General features: G+C 34.6%; 1 protein-coding gene and 1 long non-coding RNA gene across 6 annotated transcripts in view; one reads left to right on the top strand and one right to left on the bottom strand.

Annotated features, from left to right (window-relative positions):
* Positions 1-15,612, bottom strand: part of LOC123323004 (protein pangolin, isoforms A/H/I/S) — a 329,222-nt gene extending 313,610 nt beyond the window's left edge. For 3 of the 5 annotated variants that reach the window (XM_044911170.1, XM_044911171.1, XM_044911172.1), the window contains exons 1-2: positions 15,191-15,607; positions 9,697-9,763 (exon numbers count right to left, since the gene is read on the bottom strand). In XM_044911170.1, the coding sequence (XP_044767105.1) occupies positions 9,697-9,763; positions 15,191-15,343 (220 nt within the window). In that variant the 5' untranslated portion in view covers positions 15,344-15,607. Of the gene's footprint in view, positions 1-9,696; positions 9,764-15,190 lie in introns of all 5 variants that reach the window. The other 2 variants (XM_044911176.1, XM_044911177.1) reach the window with 2 other exon arrangements.
* On the top strand, positions 6,604-10,719 carry LOC123323005. Its single transcript, XR_006539238.1, has 2 exons — positions 6,604-6,741; positions 10,494-10,719. It is a non-coding gene; the product is annotated as an uncharacterized LOC123323005 (long non-coding RNA).
* Positions 15,613-18,532: the final 2,920 nt, after the last annotated feature.

Genomic DNA, 18,532 nt, shown 5'->3' with positions numbered 1-18,532 from the left:
CCAACGTAATTCGTAAATATTTCGATCAAAACTGAGATGTACCCATTAGCCTATCTAGAATATGTTAATGATGGGTATATCAGACGAAGGATACGATGCATACGGCATGACAACGCACATGACTGGGTTTCATCTCATATTTTACCTGGGAAAAGCATGAGATCGATAACGAGATAAGGCTTTAAAATTCAAAACACATACCGATTTCGTCAACAGAAAACCTCTTTCGACGCGCTCTCTCACAATTTACGTTTCGGTTATAATCTACTACATCGTTGTCCGCATCATGAATTGGCAATTTTGGAGAAATTGATGTGCTCAAGAGAAGCAATGGAGGTCGGCAATGAAATTCGGCAACAAGTTTGGTAGAAGACCAGATCTCCTCTATGCTAAAATAATTTGAAATGCCCTTCAAACCATGAGTAAGTAGAACCATAAATAATGAATGAAATTGATATAAAGATCTCTATTTATAGAAAATTGCAATATACTGATGATCTTGAAGATAAATGAAAATATCGTAAAACGGTTTCCACTAATGTACTTTTCAAGAAAATCGAGCCCTGGACGCCTTTCACCTTTTTTTCCCTCATTTTTTCCTATCTAGTCTAGAAGTACCAGAAACAGCCAAAATCAAGCAATTTGAGATAACCTGCACAAGGTGTCCGAGAAAGTGTCCCTATATACCTTATTGTGGAAACTAAGAAAGCTAGAATAAAAAGTTAAATACAAAACTTGTCTGTAATCGATTGAACTTTTATTTTTTATGATCCCCCTTAATACAGGGTGCTCCGTTTTTTCCCTGTTGGTATCAACTTCCTTATTTTAAATGGAACACCCCGTATATTATTGCATTTTTGAATTCCTTGTCAGATTTTAAGGTAACTTTGCTATAACAACCATGGTCCTATATAGCACCGATTCTGAGATATTCGACTTTTTCCTCCAATTTTGACAGCTGTGCTCACTAAAATAGTGATACTAGTTTTCTAATGAATGTATCAAAACCAAATTTTGCCCAGCTCTTGTCAACATATTGGATCATACATTACATCTCTATTTTTAGCGATCTGATACAGGCTCTTCAAGAATTAAAGTTTAAAATTCAAATAGAAGTTCAATCAAAACTCAATTTTTTCAAATGGCAACCCATATTTTTTTCTTGTTCATCATGTAGGTTCAAATGAGCAAAAAAATTTTTTTAAACTTTTTCTGTAATGTGAATAATTTCAGAAATATGGACGAAAAAGTGCATTTTCCTGTAATAAACAACAATAATTATCAATTAATTAGTGTTGCTGCTATATAGTTGGCTTTGATTTTTTGATAAATTTAATTATGTAACTAGACTTATGAAAGACAAAAACTCTTTAACTCATATATTCAGTACTCACTCCCAATAAAATTAAATTATTTTTCTCAAAATAATGAAGTAGTTCTCTGATAACACAAAAGAAAATAGGTTGCTGTTCGAAAAAATTAAGTTTTGATTTAACTTCTATTTGAATTTTTAACTTTAATTTTTTAAGACCATGTACATGCTAAAAATAGAGATGTAACGTATGATCCAACATGTTGACAAGAGCTGGGCAAAATTTGGTTTTGATACAATCATCAGAAAAATAGTATCACTATTTTAGTGAGCACCTACTGTCTATATTTTAGGAAAAAGTTGAATACCTCAGAATCGGTGCTATATAGGACCATGGTTGTCATACCAAAGTTACCTCAACATCTGACAAGGACTTCAAAAATGCAATAATATACAGGGTGTTCCATTTAAAATAAGAAAGTTGATACCAACAGGGAAAAAACGGAGCACCCTGAATCAAGTTTTGTATTAATCTTTTTCTTCTAGCTCCTTTAGTTTCCACAATAAGGTATAGGGACAGTTTAACTGGGACACCCTGTACAAGGTGGGCAAAATTGGTGATACCTGAAATACAACTGTTTAATCCAAAGAGATAGAGGAAAATGATTGGCAACAGTACGTTCGTCTTTTTTCGAGAAACTTATAATGCCATCAACTGCATTCCTCTATCTTCTTTTGTTTTCGAGTTATAGGCCAAAATTGATATTTCAACTTTGGTCCGTTTCTGTTTTTGCTAGGATGTTGAAACGAAAACATTATAGAGACACTGTTTTTAAAGCAATCCAGAGGCTTACTATTATTTTCTCCAACAGATATATTTGCTGAGCTATATAACATAAAGATGTGTTTTTTCTTATGAAAACAGTAGTTTAAAATGACTTAAAAATGCTGAGGGCGATGTATGATATATTTCTGAAACAGAAAAAAATCATTTCAAAATATTGTTTTCATACGAAAAAACACAACTTTATGTTATAGCTCAGCAAATAAACCTGTAGGAAAAAAATCATAGTACGCCACTGGATTGCTATCAAAAAAGTATACAATGTTTTCATTTTAACATCCTAGCACAAACAGAAACAGAGATAAAAAAGTTGTAGTTCAGGTGTCACCAATTTTGCCCACCCTGTACAGTTGTGCTTATAAGCAAATTTGAAATATTGACATTCTGCTACTTTTAGAAGCCAATAACCCCAGCCAAGGCTCTTTCAGTTGCTTGTGAGTATCACCCGATCAAGAAAAACGTCCGTGCAGTGGCGTAACAAGGGGCGGGCGAAATGCCACAGGCTCCAGATGGTGTAAGTTACCGCAGTAGGTCCATGGTTCCAGAATTCCCATTTTCCCTTGCATAAAACCGAAGCCGCATAATCGCCCCGCGTAGAGCGTCATGTCAACATTATACATCCCCAAGATGCTTCTCCTCATCTAACATTCCCTAAACTCTCACGAAATCTCGAAATGAATGCGGAAGGGAGGATTGAGTGTTTCGTGCGTCCTCTCGGAACCACTTCAGAGATCGCTCTCCTCCCTTCTCGAGACAAGAAACTGAAAAGGTCGACGAAACCACCAGAAAACGTACTCATAAAAAATATCCATCTTGTGTAATGCGTGAAAGCCCTGATGACGTACAGAAAACAGGTCAAAAGGTGAATAATCTAGGAAGGGAACGGAAGGGACAGATGACGATATTTACGTGCTGTTATTGAACATTAAATGTGAAAATATTACAGAAGAAACGCATATCTGAGAAACAAGGCGAAATTTATTCTTCAGTCCTCAGATTTTTCCACAATCTTTCGAGTTCATCAACTCGATTTTCATTCAAGACAAGAGACTCGATTTTACCGTCTCCACTCCAAAATCCTTAGCTTCCTTCACAAGACTTCAAATAGGTAATATGCATCGATATGCAAAACATAAACATATGGCGGGACAATGAATGGTTCAGTACCAAGTTCATCGGATTAGATGCATCAGGTCACTATTGAGAGAATCATACTTGCTGTATCGTGCCATTTAGGGTGAAAAATTTTTTTTTTAAATCGAGGCAGTTTTTTTAAAGTGCTTATGTTAGTTACGTTGAAAAAGTGCTATGATGTTTCCCCATTTCATCCCATTTTTACGACGATTGTTGGAATGTTCGAACAAGACTATTGTGATGCCCATTATGAAAAAATTCGGGGTTAATTTAGACGAATTTTATTGGTGAGATTTTGACCTAATATCCTTTTTTTTTCACATTTGTGTCGAACAAGCTAATATCCTAAACGAAACAACATGGTTGAATCAGGAGATAAGTTTTTCCCACTGCTTCGCGATAATTCAGCTAACAAACGGTCTAGGATCGTATTAGAATCTATTCAAGTAATTATTTTCAATGTTTTTTTTTCAACTTTGTCATTTTGAAAGTTGTATATAGGTGATTTCAGGTAAAACGCTTCATTTTGACCAGTTCTACCTTCTGTCAAAAATAAAAAAGCCTAACCTTTAAATAAACCCTGTATATGTAACTTCAAAACATAAAAACATTTCAAGGGACTTACCATATTCCCATTATGAATTACAAATGGGGGGTGAATTTAAATCAGTTTAAAATTTGCAGACAATTTCTCAATAAATGCTCATGAAACTGTATAGAACGATCGTTTGAGGACAAACGCTTGAAATATTCCATGTTGTGAGTATTCCAGCACAAATATGCTGGAATGCAGATTCATTCGGCCAATACCTGCGTGTCGGTGTTCCAATAACAACATGTAGGGTGGGTTGGTGTGGTTTGCCGAGTATGATAAATGACGCTATAACGATAAACACAAGATAAGTTATCGAAGGGTCGCAACTGACACGTTTGTTTGTTGATTCGGATTTTCATCCGAATGCCGGGTGTCCCAGAATCGGCGCTACAAATAATATTAGCACTAATATCTATAAATAAAGATATTTATATATTTTAAAATTATAGAGAAGTTCAAGAGAATCAATCAAACTTCTTTGAAAAGTCAACGTTTTTTCCGCACATTCAGACTTCCTCAGAACCTAAAATAAATATTGTTGACGACATGAAAAAAAAAAGGATCGGAATCGTGCAATTTTATACCTACATGTGAGAATGAAGTTGTCAAATGAAGTTGAGCAGATTCTATGGGAGCGAGTAGGTAATACGAAAAATTTTATGGTGTCCAATTGCAAGAGGTAAAAAAAACGGAGGTTGTAATTATCATCAAACTTGATTTTACCTAGTAGTCAGATATCATGCAGTTTTTTAGTTTCCAAAAAAAAATTGCTTTTCAGGTGCCATTTTATGGGGTTGTATCTAAGTAGGGGCTGCTCAAGAAAAATTGATATGAAAGATCCACACGATAAGAGTTTCATCACTCCCTCAAAAACACGCATCTTTGCCCAAATTTGGCATGCAGAGTTAATAAGCCAATTTATTTTGAGATAAAATGTCTGTGGCTCTGTTGCAATCAATCACACCATAAAATGATTTTTTCTATAGAAAATTATATCGTCTATTTTTAGACCGGTGTGAAACTAAAAAACAAGAAATCTAACGTCAATTTTCGAAGTCTGATTTAACCCCTCTCCTACGGCCCGACAATGGATTTTTATCACAGTTCAAAGAAATCCCACGTCAATTTTCAAAATCCGAATTCACCCTCCGCCTATGGCACGACAATGGATTTCATCAATCTCATCAATTAACATCAAGTGCTTTATTAGGAATCTAGGAAACCATACCACATCGTGAGCCATCTCATATTTTCATTTTTACAATATTTCAAAGAAATCTCAGGTCAATTTTCAAAGTCCGATTTTTTCTCCTCCTATGGCCCGACAATGTATTCTATCGACTAATTAACATCAAGTGCTTTATTGGGAATCTAGAAAACCATCCCACATCGTGAGCCATTGCACATTTTCATTTTAATCACAGTTCAAAGAAATCTCACGTCAATTTTCAAAATCCGATTTCGCCCCCCGCCTATGGACCGACAATGGATTTCATCAATCAATTAACATCAAGTACTCTATTAGGAATCTAGGAAATCATACCACATCGTGAGCCATCTCATATTTTCATATTTTCAATATTTCAAAGAAATCTCAGGTCAATTTTCAAAGTCCGATTTTTTTCCACCTTACGGCCCGACAATAGATTCTACTAATTAATATCAAGTGCTTTATTAGGAATCTAGAAAACCATCCCACATCGTGAGCCATCGCACATTTTCATTTTATCACAGTTCAAAGAAATCTCACGTCAATTTTCAAAATCTGATTTCACCCCCCGCCTATGGACCGACAATGGATTTCATCAATCAATTAACATCAAGTGCTCTATTAGGAATCTAGGAAATCATACCACATCGTGAGCCATCGCATATTTTCATTTTCACAACATTTCAAAGAAATCTCAGGTCAATTTTCAAAGTCTGATTTTGTTCCCCCCTATATGGGCCGACAATGGATTAAACTAAACGATCAATAAATAACACAAAGGTAATTATATACACGAGTAATCATCTTTAATATGCAGCCCTCGATCAATCTTATTTTTATCGAAAATTTCAATTTTCAATCGCCGTTATTTTTAGGTATGTTTAGGAAATCTTATTTTTCAATTAAAATTCCACCAGATTACTATCTCGTAGTTAATGTAGATACATTGATTAACAGTTATCTTGGCCACTCGTAGAAATTAGTTTTTTTGTTATGATGATAACATCATTGATGAAACAATTCGGCTTATCCAAAAAACGCCTCATATCTACTGAATTTTATTGTTCTAAGCCTAAGCCCCCTGAGATTTTAGGGGGTTATGAAAACGGAAGAGTACAACTGAAATATCATTAAGTATTATTTATATCCTATATTCTAAAGAGAAGGCTCCAACTTCTTCGGGTGGAGACGGTTTTATATGAATTTTTCCGATATTTTAACGCTTGAATCTCCTCGTTATGACCGAAACCCCTGTATAAATACGTAAAAGGTAGCAGCACTTTCGAGCTGAAAGTCCGGAGATACAAATTTCCAACAACCTCCCCATCACGGAATCCATTAGATGTTAGATATGAGAGTCGATCATCGGCCATTCCTACACGCCGCAGGACACGTAATGAAAATCGAATTTCATCCGTCCATCTCACGCCTCCGGACAAATTCGTTCGTCACGTTGTTTGACGCTCTCGAAAGAGCGGGAATCAGATCGAGAAGAGAGAAGGAAGAAATAAGGTACATATTAAATTAGGCGATGAACGCCGTAATTACAGTCCAGCAAGTCTAATGATCGGAGCTCGAAGAACAAGGCCTGCCAGATCAGCTCTCGCTCGGGCCAGACAGCACGTGAGAGATCGGGGACCAGGGTGGTAAGTTACGTTGACCTTCTCTCTTCATTCGATTCTATACGCCTTGAATACCCACAATCAAACTTTCTTGAAATCGTCCAGTATCTGCATACTGTTTTTTCTTTTAACAATGGTTCGGTTCGTAAAAAACAAGAGACTTAGAAATTTGCCCAAAAAATAGATCAGAGTATATTTTGAACATTAGCTATGACCAAAAGGAGTCCAAGCAACCGAGGCAAGCAACGCTCGTGGCAACGATGCTTTTTTCCTTTAACAAGCGGTATTTCATAAATGCCGATTCCAAAAACACTAATCTTCGCTACCTGTGTTTGGTGATAACCCGAGTGACAACTTCACTTTTGTCAAATTGACGACTGACGTAGATTTGTTTACATATCCGATCTGTCTCTCCTAGTTAAAGAGTATTGGATGGGCACGTTCCTCTTATTCGTCTTTCGTTTAGAATTTTCTCTCGAATTTTCTGCAGCCCTCAAGATGCAGCGGTTCGTTCACAGTTTCCGATTTCCCAATACTCTAAATTCGCTGATTTTTCCCCTCTTGCCTCTACCACTTGGTGCTTACGAAAGAAGTATATACCGATTACGAATATGAAATTCGTAATCTTGTTACTGTATCAAAATAGTTCAATTTCAGAGGGTTGGTGGGGATATTTTATGATGCACAAAATATTTCACCCTATAGGTCGTGTTGAGCATGTTGGTAACAACCCATTTCTATAAAAAAACCCCCAGCAACGGTTATTTTTCATACTTTTTACTGCATCAAGATAGTTCAACTTCAGAGGGTTGGTGAGGGGTAGTTTTTGATGCACAAAATATTTCACCTTATAAGTCGTGTTCAACATTTTGGTAACAACCCATTTCTATCAAAAACCCCGAACAACGGATATTTTATACACTTTTTACTGCATCAAGATAGTTCCTTCAGAGGGTTGGTGGGGGGTAGTTTTTGATGCACAAAATATTTCACCCTATAAGTCGTGTTCAACATTTTGGTAACAACCCATTTCTGTCAAAAAACCCCGAACAACGGATATTTTATACACTTTTTACTGCATCAAGATAGTTCAACTTCAGAGGGTTGGTGGAGAGGTAGTTTTTGATGCACAAAATATTTCACCTTATAAGTCGTGTTCAGTATGTTGGTAACAACCCATTTATGTTAAAAAACCTTCAGCAACGGTTATTTTTCATACTTTTTACTGCATCAAGATAGTTCAACTTCAGAGGGTTGGTGGAGGGGTAGTTTTTGATGCACAAAATATTTCCCCCGACCTAGTTCAGAATGTTGATAACAACTCATTTCTATCAAAAAACCCTGAGCAACACTCTATATAAAATATTCAAGATGGCTGAGCTACAACCCCAAGAACTTCAACAAAATTTTATTTTGAGGTGACTGCGGCATCAGAATAAACATAAATATACAAGGTGTACCAAGTTCGAGGGCCTATTAGACGTTTCTGGAGAACTGGACCTATTTGAAATCTGGAAATTTGGATAATGATATTGTTCGACATTATCTACTGAGCTAAAATCGAGGCTAAAATCGAGGCTAAAATATTCTTGAAGCCTAAGCACTTTCAGTTATACAGGGAATGAAAGTAAATTTATCCAAAAAAAAATTTTTTTTTGTTTTTCTTTCTTGATATGACTTGAACAGAAATATATTCGAAATTGAATATTCTATCATATCAGAAACGAAAAAATTGAAAAAAAAATTTTTCGAAAATTTTATTTCCATTCCCTGTATAACTGAAAGTGCTCACGCTTCAAGAATATTTTAGCTCAGTGGATAATTTCGAACAATATCATAATCCCAATTTTCAGATTTCAAATAGGTCCAGTTCTCCAGTCTAATAGGCCCTCGAACTTGGTACACCCTGTATGGACAAAGGATCAGTAAAACCGAGTGTATCTGATCAGTTGCATCAGGTCACTTGAAAAAATTGTTTTATCGTACGATTCGGGGTGAAAACAGTGTAGAAAATTGAGACTTTTAATTAAAAGTGCTTATGCTGACAAAGAGCTGTTATTGTTACCCTATTTCACCCCATTTTTATGTAGATTATTGGGGGGTTCGAACAAGATTGTGATAATAAAAAAAAAATTTGAATAAATTGAAAAGAATTTCATTGGTGAGATTTTGAACTAGTATTTTATTTTTTTGCACTTGTGTCCTAAGTCTTTTTCTTTCAGTTGTTATAGAAAGAACCATCTCATAAAATCGTTAAATTAACTGAATAATGATGGAAATTCGGCAATCCTAAGTTTCCATTTTTATAACCACGTAAATATCGAACTAGCCAATATCCTAAACGAAACCATATGGTTGAGTCAGTCATCATAACGAGATAAGTTTTTTTCCATTTTTTTTCTTTGCGATAATTCAGATAACAAATGATCTAGGGTCGTATTAGGATCTATTTCAACGTTGTTATTTTGAAAGTTTTGCATAGATAATTTTTGGTGAAATGCTTTATTTTGACCAGTTCTACCGTCCGTTAAAAAAAGCCTCACCTTTAAATACACCCTGTACCGAGCCCTGTACAGATGTGAATGTATAGTTGAGAAAAAAATCGAGGAAAAATTCAAGGGATGATCGAGAGGGAGATTCCTTGTCAAAAAATAATGTGGGTCCTCTAGTGGGTCTGTCATATAATTTTTTATCGAGCAGCCCATGTCTAGAATAAGCCCACTAAGGATGGCACCTGCTGAAACGCAAATTTCAGAAAACTGACAGAAATGTAATAGTGGTGTCCCTATAAATGCAAGGGGTAGAAGGAAAGGTAGAAAAAGCAGACCTCGAGGCCGACCCTAAAATTTCGTGTACATGCTATTATAGCAGAGAGGTGATTGTGGGGACGATTATGTTAACACTTAACACAAACTTTTCAAATCCAAATGAAGAAGGAAATTTGACGAAGAAAAATGTTGTAATCTTTGAGTTACTTACCGAAGACTGGGCTGTGATCGGGTCTTGACACATTTTTGTTGGCACTATAACTAACACCTGATTTTTCCTGAAACAGAAAATCTATATCATATATCGAATTATCGATGGACATGAATGTAATTTTCGAGGTAATTTTATCATTTTTCCCAATTAAAAGTTATAAAATGTATAATAGTGTCCGTATGATTGAAACAAAAATAAACTCGAAATCGAATTACTCACTGATATTTAACAGAATTAATTGAGTAAAAATGAAAACAATTTGTCTTCTGAAATAGAAAAATAATGGATTCCGCGAACCCCGTACAAAACTCATGGGTTACTACAGTTAGATGAGTGATGATACATAATTTAAAAGTATAAAAATGAATTTTGATAAAATGTATTTACCGTAAGCGTAAAACATTCCTCGACAATAATGCCACAAAATATTCTTAACCAAAGTGAGAAATATCGATAACATGACGTTCCCTCTTTATTTCCATTGCGAAATTAATAATTTTCTTTCGATATCCTATTAACTTTAATTGAACATTATTCGCATTCGCATAATTAAAGTTATAAAAACATTTAAAGCGATTCTCAATATTATGCCCTATTTAACGGCTTCATAAGAGGCTACAGGGAACAATTGATTTTGAAACGTATAATTTCTTAGTTTTTTCTATTCACACTCAACCTTTAATTGATCATCCCGATAAGAAAATGGAAATGTTGTAGTTTTGGCATTCTAACTATCACAAATGAATTGTATGGAATAAAACATTGTTTTATCGTGATGAACGTTATCTTTACAGGGTGCAGCTTATCTGCTGTACTCTTTCCTTCGATAATCTGGTTATCAGGAGCATGTAACAACGGAGGCAAGATGGCATAACAGTCAGAAAGTTTGTAGTTATGTATTTTTCAAGACTCAGGAAACATGTGTAGCGTGCTGAACACATACTACACAGCAAATGATATCAGAATGTAAATATTTATGAGCGATTATATCGAGGTAACTGAACTATCAAAAAGTAAGAAGAGTACCTATGTTCTTTTTTATATCAAGCGTTTAAAAATACTCATCAAGTAATCTACGGAATTGTGTGTTCTTTTTTATATCGTGCTTTTAAAAATAGCCTTCAAAAAGGCAACGGGATTGTGAGAAACAGTTTTGTTTTCTTGAAAGGTTTAGTTACCTAGCACATGAATCTCACTCTTCTATACGAGTTTCATGAGGTTTCTTGAGTTATTGTAAAGATATTAAATCTAGGATTAATCTAAAAATATCAAATCTATTTTTTCAATTTCTTTGAAATAATTAGATATTCTTGATTCCTTCTACACAAATCGAGGGGTCTTTCACTGGACGTTTTTTGTACACTAAAATTCCAATTTCGCGATTAATTCCACTAAATTCAGGAAAATTCCGTTCAATCCACCTAAATTCCATTCAATTCATCACAATTCCGTTAAATTCATCAAATCCGCTCAATTCCAATCAATTCCGTTCAATTTATCGCAGTAATTTTCAGTGAAAACTCAACATGAGTGTGCTGTCCACTATAAGTAATTAGGACAAATAAAAATTCGAATGAATAAATATCACCTATAAAGAACACTGTATAACTCAACATTAAAACCTAAGACAAAAAAATAAATTTTTCTCTATTTTGTTGAAATCATCTTCACCCAGTTTTGTCGAACCCAACAGTGAATCATATCAAGTTGCCGTCAAATAAGTTCGAATTTTGATATGTCTCATGTTCCCCAGCTGTGATTTCGCGGCAAGCTTCGCTCGAAGTTTCGTCTTGCTCCATCTGAAATATAATTTATCCTAGACTGGATCTACTAGTGCATCTAATCTGAGATCGAACCAAAAATCGAAATATCGGTAGAACTGTATTATTGGCAATACAGCCATTTATTCTCAATAAAATAATTTCAGCAAAAATTAACCCAAAGTAGGAATTTTTTCAAACCAAAAAAACTGTTGAAAAAATTAGGGTGGCGAAATAGGTGAATGAACTCATGAACTAAAACAACATATTATACCTACATTGTGGCCCGCGTAGAATATTCCAGCCGAATATTTCCGTAAATAAAAAAGTTTTTTGGGAAAACGGCTAGAAAGGCTCAATTTCCATTTGGACATTTATGACAAATTCATAAACTCGACCACTTAATGCATGTCACCCATCACTTCCTACTATATAGTTTTCGACATGAAAGCCATATTAATTCATAAATAAAATCAAAATCACGTTTTCCAGAAACACTCAAATATATGGAAATGTTCGACTATGGATTGTTTGACATGGCCACCTTGTATAATATGTTAAATATCACTGGAATGATGATAGAGATTATCTACTTCGCTTGAGCATCATCGACTTCACACTAAAATAAGTACTTTTATAGGTTATATCAAAACGATTCTTAGGTGACACGATTATTCAAAAGCATCTTTCTGCGCATGTTCATTTCCATTCAATTCCTTCACAATTCCATTCAATTCCTTCAGAATGCCGTTCAATTCCATTGAATTCCTATAAAATGTCCTTCAATTCCATTCCAATGAATTCCAATATAATTCCGTGTAATTCCATAAAATTCCGTGCAATTCCGCCTCAATTCCATCATTTTGTACACTAAAATTCCGCAGTGAAAGACCCCTCGACACAAATCCACGGTAACAGTACATTTTTATTGGCAAAATTAGTAGTCTATTGAGAGGATCTCGAGAACTATAGCAGCTATAGAAGAAAACGGATAACACATTCTTTCTTTTTTCCTCAATTATCCAACTCTGAACCAGAACTGGGCCTATCATTTGTAGATTTTTATTATGAACAAGAATTGAGAAACTGACATTTTCAATAATGCTGAAGTAGAAATAGATCGAGAAGTAGATGCATGGGAAAAGTGATTCGACAATCGGTAATTCCGATCACAGAGTATCGAGTCCACGCAGAAGAAAGTTCCTATTTTTTCTCGTGAAATGCATATGTAGGTGAATAAGAGGGTCAATAGTTATGATACATTTTTGAAATCACCAAAAAATTTGCAGCAAGATGAAGGAACTTTCAACCATAGTTTACGTTTGAAAAATCAGAATCTTGAAAAGTGGATCGAAAAATTCAATAAAATCATGTTCGAATTATGTAGTCATAAAAAAGTGCCTGTAGAATGTCATGATGATTTTCGAAAACGAGTTGAAACAAGCGTGCAATTCAGCACGATTTAAAATGGCAATTTCTCAATTTTTCTTCATAACTCAAAATCTAGAAATGATAGGCCGATTCTGTTTTCAGATTAGTTAGGAAAAAAAAGTGACAAAAAATAAAGAAAAATTTCTTTTCTATACCGTTTTTTTTTAAATTTTTATCAAATCCAATTTTTTTTCCATTTTAAAACATTAGCGATCTGTAGTGTTTCATGTAAGGTATTTCTGTTTACTTTATTCTATATTGTGACAATCTCGATGACAATAGACAAATAGATATGATCGAGGATATGATTTTGTCGAGATTTTGTTTCTTGAAGTCAAGGAGACGTAGTACCAAACCATTCTACCATTTTTATATTTGATATATAAAAGTTTTAATAACAATAAACAATTTTTTTCCATAACAAACGAAACACAATTTAGATTAAGTATTCCTCGGATTATTCGCTACATTCAAGTCCTTAGTGACAATTTGCTTGCTCAAATATTTTGGCTGAAAATGATATTTATTATTTAACAAATTTTTCTCCGCTCAATATACATTATTGCGTAAAGTCGGCGTACAGCTACAGCGTTTTTCGGCTTCTCCAAACATTAAAAAAAATCCACTTCCTCATCGTGCGAAAAATATATTTTTAATACAGCTGCGTATTTTTATATTATAACCCAAAAGAAGTTCTATAGAGCTGACAACACTAAACTGTAACTTCGGAGAAATTCCAATACAGAAAATATAAATGGGATAAAATTAACATAAAAGGAGTACGCTGAGATAGCTACCGGTTCAAAATGACAATGAAGAGTATGATTCTGGGAAAAAAAATTAGATAGCGCCGAGACGCCTAGCATCTTAATTTTTCCCGTCCACTTTCACACGCATTTCAATTCAATATCTACTTGTACAAAAACAAAACACCGTTTACTACAATTGTACAACATTATACGTGGCTAGGTATCTAGTATTCTTATCCAAAATCAGAAATTCCTCAAAAGCAGAAAGATATCAACAGTTTTTCATTCCTGACGTTGTCCACCGAAAATTTATTGTAACGTGTTTCAAAAACGTAAAAAATTTCAAGTCACTAGTATCGGTGATTGCTGCAGCTCCATGAATGATTTGAAATTAACTTCATGGGCGACCTATTATAGTGACAACCGAAATCGGATAAGAATATCAGAGACCTTAGACATACAAAAATCAAAGCGGAGCTACTTGGATAGGGTATTTCTCGGACTATTACATATTTGCGGTCCCGGCAATTTCGGATGAGCAATTTCGAATAATAATCTAAGCGTGTCGTTTTTTCCGTCAATCAAGGCACATCCGAGTTCATGATGAACACGTCTCAATATCAATAAGGCCGACGTTATTGAATTCATTATCTTATCTGCCATCAAAACGTTTTCAGAATAGTAGTTGAGCAAATCAAGGTTTCACGTCTCTGAGCTAAAACCAGTATTCCGTCGGAAAGAATTGTCTGATCATTTCAGGTACATTTACCGGTGGAAAATCATCTATTTTCTAAACACTAGCCTTTTCGGTCTATCATGTCCAAAAAAAAATGGCTCTTCTTAGTAGAATTATATTTTCATTTCAAATTTCTTGCCGTAGCGAAAACAACAAAATTTTTGGCCTATACCACCCAGCGTCGTCGTAAATTAATCCCAGAATCGGAGGAGACATTACCCTTAGATTATTTACAACAGCGTTTCTGCTGTCACAAGAGCCAAAAGGGGGCTCAGAAATCCTAGAACTTGTTTATTGCAGGTAAAAGTCAACGGTATGACAAAGTAGGTATTAACTTTCCAATGAGGTTAAAGCTTATTGCTAGCCTGAAACTGGAATTATATGAACAGGAATGTCGAATGGTTGATATTGTTCAAAGATGGTCAAATAGAAATTATGGGAAGGATTAAGCGGACTGTTTTATGATTTCCGGATTTTTGAATAGATTTGAAGAATTCTCAGTTGTGAATACGCTTGTGACTTTGACTTTACGGCAAATGCCTAGCTAGAACACCGGAATTCTCACCAAACTTGTGAGATACATAAGTAAGAAGATCTTTGGATTTTTCAAAAAGAAGCAAATTTAATCATGTAACGGTATTGAGGAAGGAAACACCAGAATAAGAGGCGAATCTCCCATGTAATTTGTACGACGAAAGGAGCATTGCAAAATTACTGAGAGATGAAGTCTTATCACAATCATTATCAGTAAGAATTGGAGCGCAAGCGTCTCTCAAGCACACGAATCTAATCCACAATGAAAATTGAGTATGTACCTCTGATTCAGTGAGATCAATGAGGCTACTTTTTTCCTCGGTGAGGTTCTCTGAGGACCTCTTCTCGTCCTCTCCGTCACCCTCGTCCTTGAACACCTTAACCTCATCGGTGCTGCCGAGATCATCTCCGCCACTGGACGAGACGTGTGGCATGATTCACTCACACGGCGGCATCACAGCCTCACTACATAGCACCACTAGCTAAACCACATGACACAGGAGCACTCCCGAAAGCGGCACATCAGTATGAATTTAGAGGGCACGTGCTGTGTATACAGTTTGAATAGCGCGCGCGAATCTAGTCCTCTACCTTTCTGATCACCGACTGGCGTTTGTCGGGCCGCCGCTTTGCGATGCTTTGCCGTTTTCTCACAGCCACCAATCACATCCCTTTCTGGACCGACAAGGCGGCTCGTTAATGATGGCAGCCGCACGACTGCGCACGAGACTTACCGATGCACTTGTTCCTCGGACTAGCAACGCGTTGCCAGAGTGGTCGGAATTTCATGAAATTCTTCTTTTTAATTCAGAACTACCTTGATTGAAGGATGATTGCATTGAATTCCGTTTTGATGAAGCATTCATACGCTATGGTCAAATAATATTACTAGAGGCATGTTTGAATTGAAATTTCTAAATTTATCATTTAGATGAAATTACCCATTGTGTGAGTAACTATTATATCACGAAAAAAGGAAACAAAGATAAAAAGGACTTCTGTCTCACAAATCTTTACATCAATTAACAATTGAGTAGTCGAAAATAACAATATTTGAGAATTTCTTCCATCAAAAACACCTTTACATGAAAATTCAGTTCTTCTTTTCAAGTTCAGACTTTAAAATTTTTTTAACTTGAACCAATAATGAATGGAATAAGTAGCCTCTCCAAAGAAAGTGGACTGAATTATTGCCTTCCTAGTAGTGTGATAGTTTTATGTACTTATAGGTATCTATATGCTGTTTGACAACTAATTTCTCGTTAAAAATGAACAGTATCTCTATCGAAACAAGTCAGACGAAATAAGGTACCTACATTTTCCATTAAAAGTTATTTACAATTTACAAAACAATAAAATAATAAAGAATATGAAGAATGATATCCAATAATTGAAAATTGCTAATAAGTAGATTAAGAAAACTCAAAGAGAAATAACGGAATTAAAACAAATCGACATATGCTAAAACGCTTTTTAGAAACCAATTTTTCGCTTTTAATTTTCTTCTGCAACAAAAACCTATCGATTTAGATGAGAACAACTGAAAATATAGACTTCCATGTGTTAAATGAGAAGTAATTTTTTGGGAGCTAAATAATCATTTTTGTATTTTTACGAGTCACAATTGAAAAATACCAAATTTTCAAACAAAAAATGTAATGAGCGAAATTTCTAATTCTCAATTTTACCAATGTTTTGAAATATCAGCCTAGCGATCAAATGAAAAACAATTTTCTTCTATGAAAAAACATCGGTCAAAATAAAAAAAAGAAATTTTCCATAATCAATTCTTAAATAAATGCCGTGTATTTTTCATCAAATATGATGGTTTAAACTTATACAAAAAAATAAATTCCATGTGGTACAGAACTAACTTTGAAAATACAATTTCATTATTCTGAGAATTTCTGAAAACATTGCATATACCTAATCGTTCAGGAAATGTAACTCGTAAAACTCATTTTTACTTTTGATTTGTTTAAAAAAATAAATTTTTTGTTTTTGAACTATACATTTGTCATGACTGATGAACACGCTATATTGCCGATTCTACTTAAATTATACTTATAGTAATTCTATAGGGTAAGTCTTTGACTCGTACAAATATTTTAACAAAAGATTCTTGAGGTTCAAAGACAAAAACAAAGATACCTACAGACTTCGATTTGCATTTTCTGAAACTTCTTAGGGTTTTCGCATTCCCAATTTCTGGAACAAAATCAATTAAAAAATTGAAATAACACCGAATTGCTCCTGCGTAAATTCTTGCAATTTTTTAATTTAATTTAATTTGATGAATCTTTCTCGAACACAAGATATCAACCACGTCTCCTAGTTTTCTCATAATGACCATTACGTACCATAAAAATACCAAAAATTCAAAGAACCAAACTCTTGAAACTAAGTTATCTGATGAATATTTGAACGTTTTGTGAAATAATAATAATATAATAAATAATATTTTTTGTATATTGTACCGTTTTCGAGTAATTGGATGTTCAAAAATTAAAAAGTGTTTGTGAAATTTGAAAAATTGGGCACTTTGTCTGAATACAATTGTGTTTCAAATATCCACAGATGTGTAGTGTCATAGATTTAGCTCGTTATTCCGAAGGGAATTTTGTTTTTTCAGGGGTGGCACGACTGACACCGCTCATTATGAATATCTTTTTTTCAGGGCCGAGTCGGAAGAAATGGTATAAGAAATTTTTTTTCAATACTCTCACTTTTGTGTGTCTGTATTGTCCTAAAAAATGACAATGGTATAAAAATCTTGAAAAAAAATTGAATGTATTCATGTATTCATGCTCAGGTGCCACTGTGGGGATGACAAAAATGTTTCCAAAAAGGCTTATGATTGATTATGGCGTATTTTTCTAGCAAAGAAAAAAACACGTCTCGCGTTGGAACGATTCTAGCTATAGTTTACGTTTGATCCCTATTATTTTCAGAAATATCGAAACACATATCATTGAAATTCTCATACCTCAAATATAAGGTTGTTGCAAAAGTTATATTAAATGGTTTGATTCAATTTTTTACGTACCTACCTCGCTCAGCTCTGCATGAGCTAAATTCGCTGAAACTTTTCGGAAATATAGTAGGTATTCGGTTCTGATCAAAAGTCTTCATGGGCACGACTATTTGTTTTCTGTGGGCACGACCTTCCATTTTCAACCCCAAACCCCCTACAGCCCCCCAAATTACAGACAGTGTGTTAATGCATAACAGTTTAAATTAATCTTTAAAGCGTTTCCTTTCACTGCCCACCCCTTTCTCCAATCAAATCCTACATACTACCCTCACCCCCGCATCCTTATCCAACCCTTCATTAACGCCCCATTACAGTCTTTTGAAGTTTAAGTTTCTTAAATGTTTCATTAAATATTAGATATCCTGATGATGCTCTCCTCAATGCAACACTAACAGCGGGTTTCATGTAACTTTGATTTTCCGATCAACGATTTGACAGTTACTCGATTTCTAAAACGAAATCACTGAAACCTTTTTATTTCTGAATATATTGAAGAAGCAACAATTGAGAATGATTGAATGGACGTATGAACATCATAATTTTATGCGAGAATGATTGAAAACAAATTGACGTCTATTTTTCAATCAAG

The sequence above is a fragment of the Coccinella septempunctata genome, chromosome 1, assembly GCF_907165205.1.
Source record: "Coccinella septempunctata chromosome 1, icCocSept1.1, whole genome shotgun sequence".
NCBI classification, from domain to species: Eukaryota; Metazoa; Arthropoda; class Insecta; order Coleoptera; family Coccinellidae; genus Coccinella; species Coccinella septempunctata.
The sequence above is the reverse complement of the archived record's forward strand: the minus strand, read 5'-3'. Positions and strand labels throughout refer to the sequence as shown.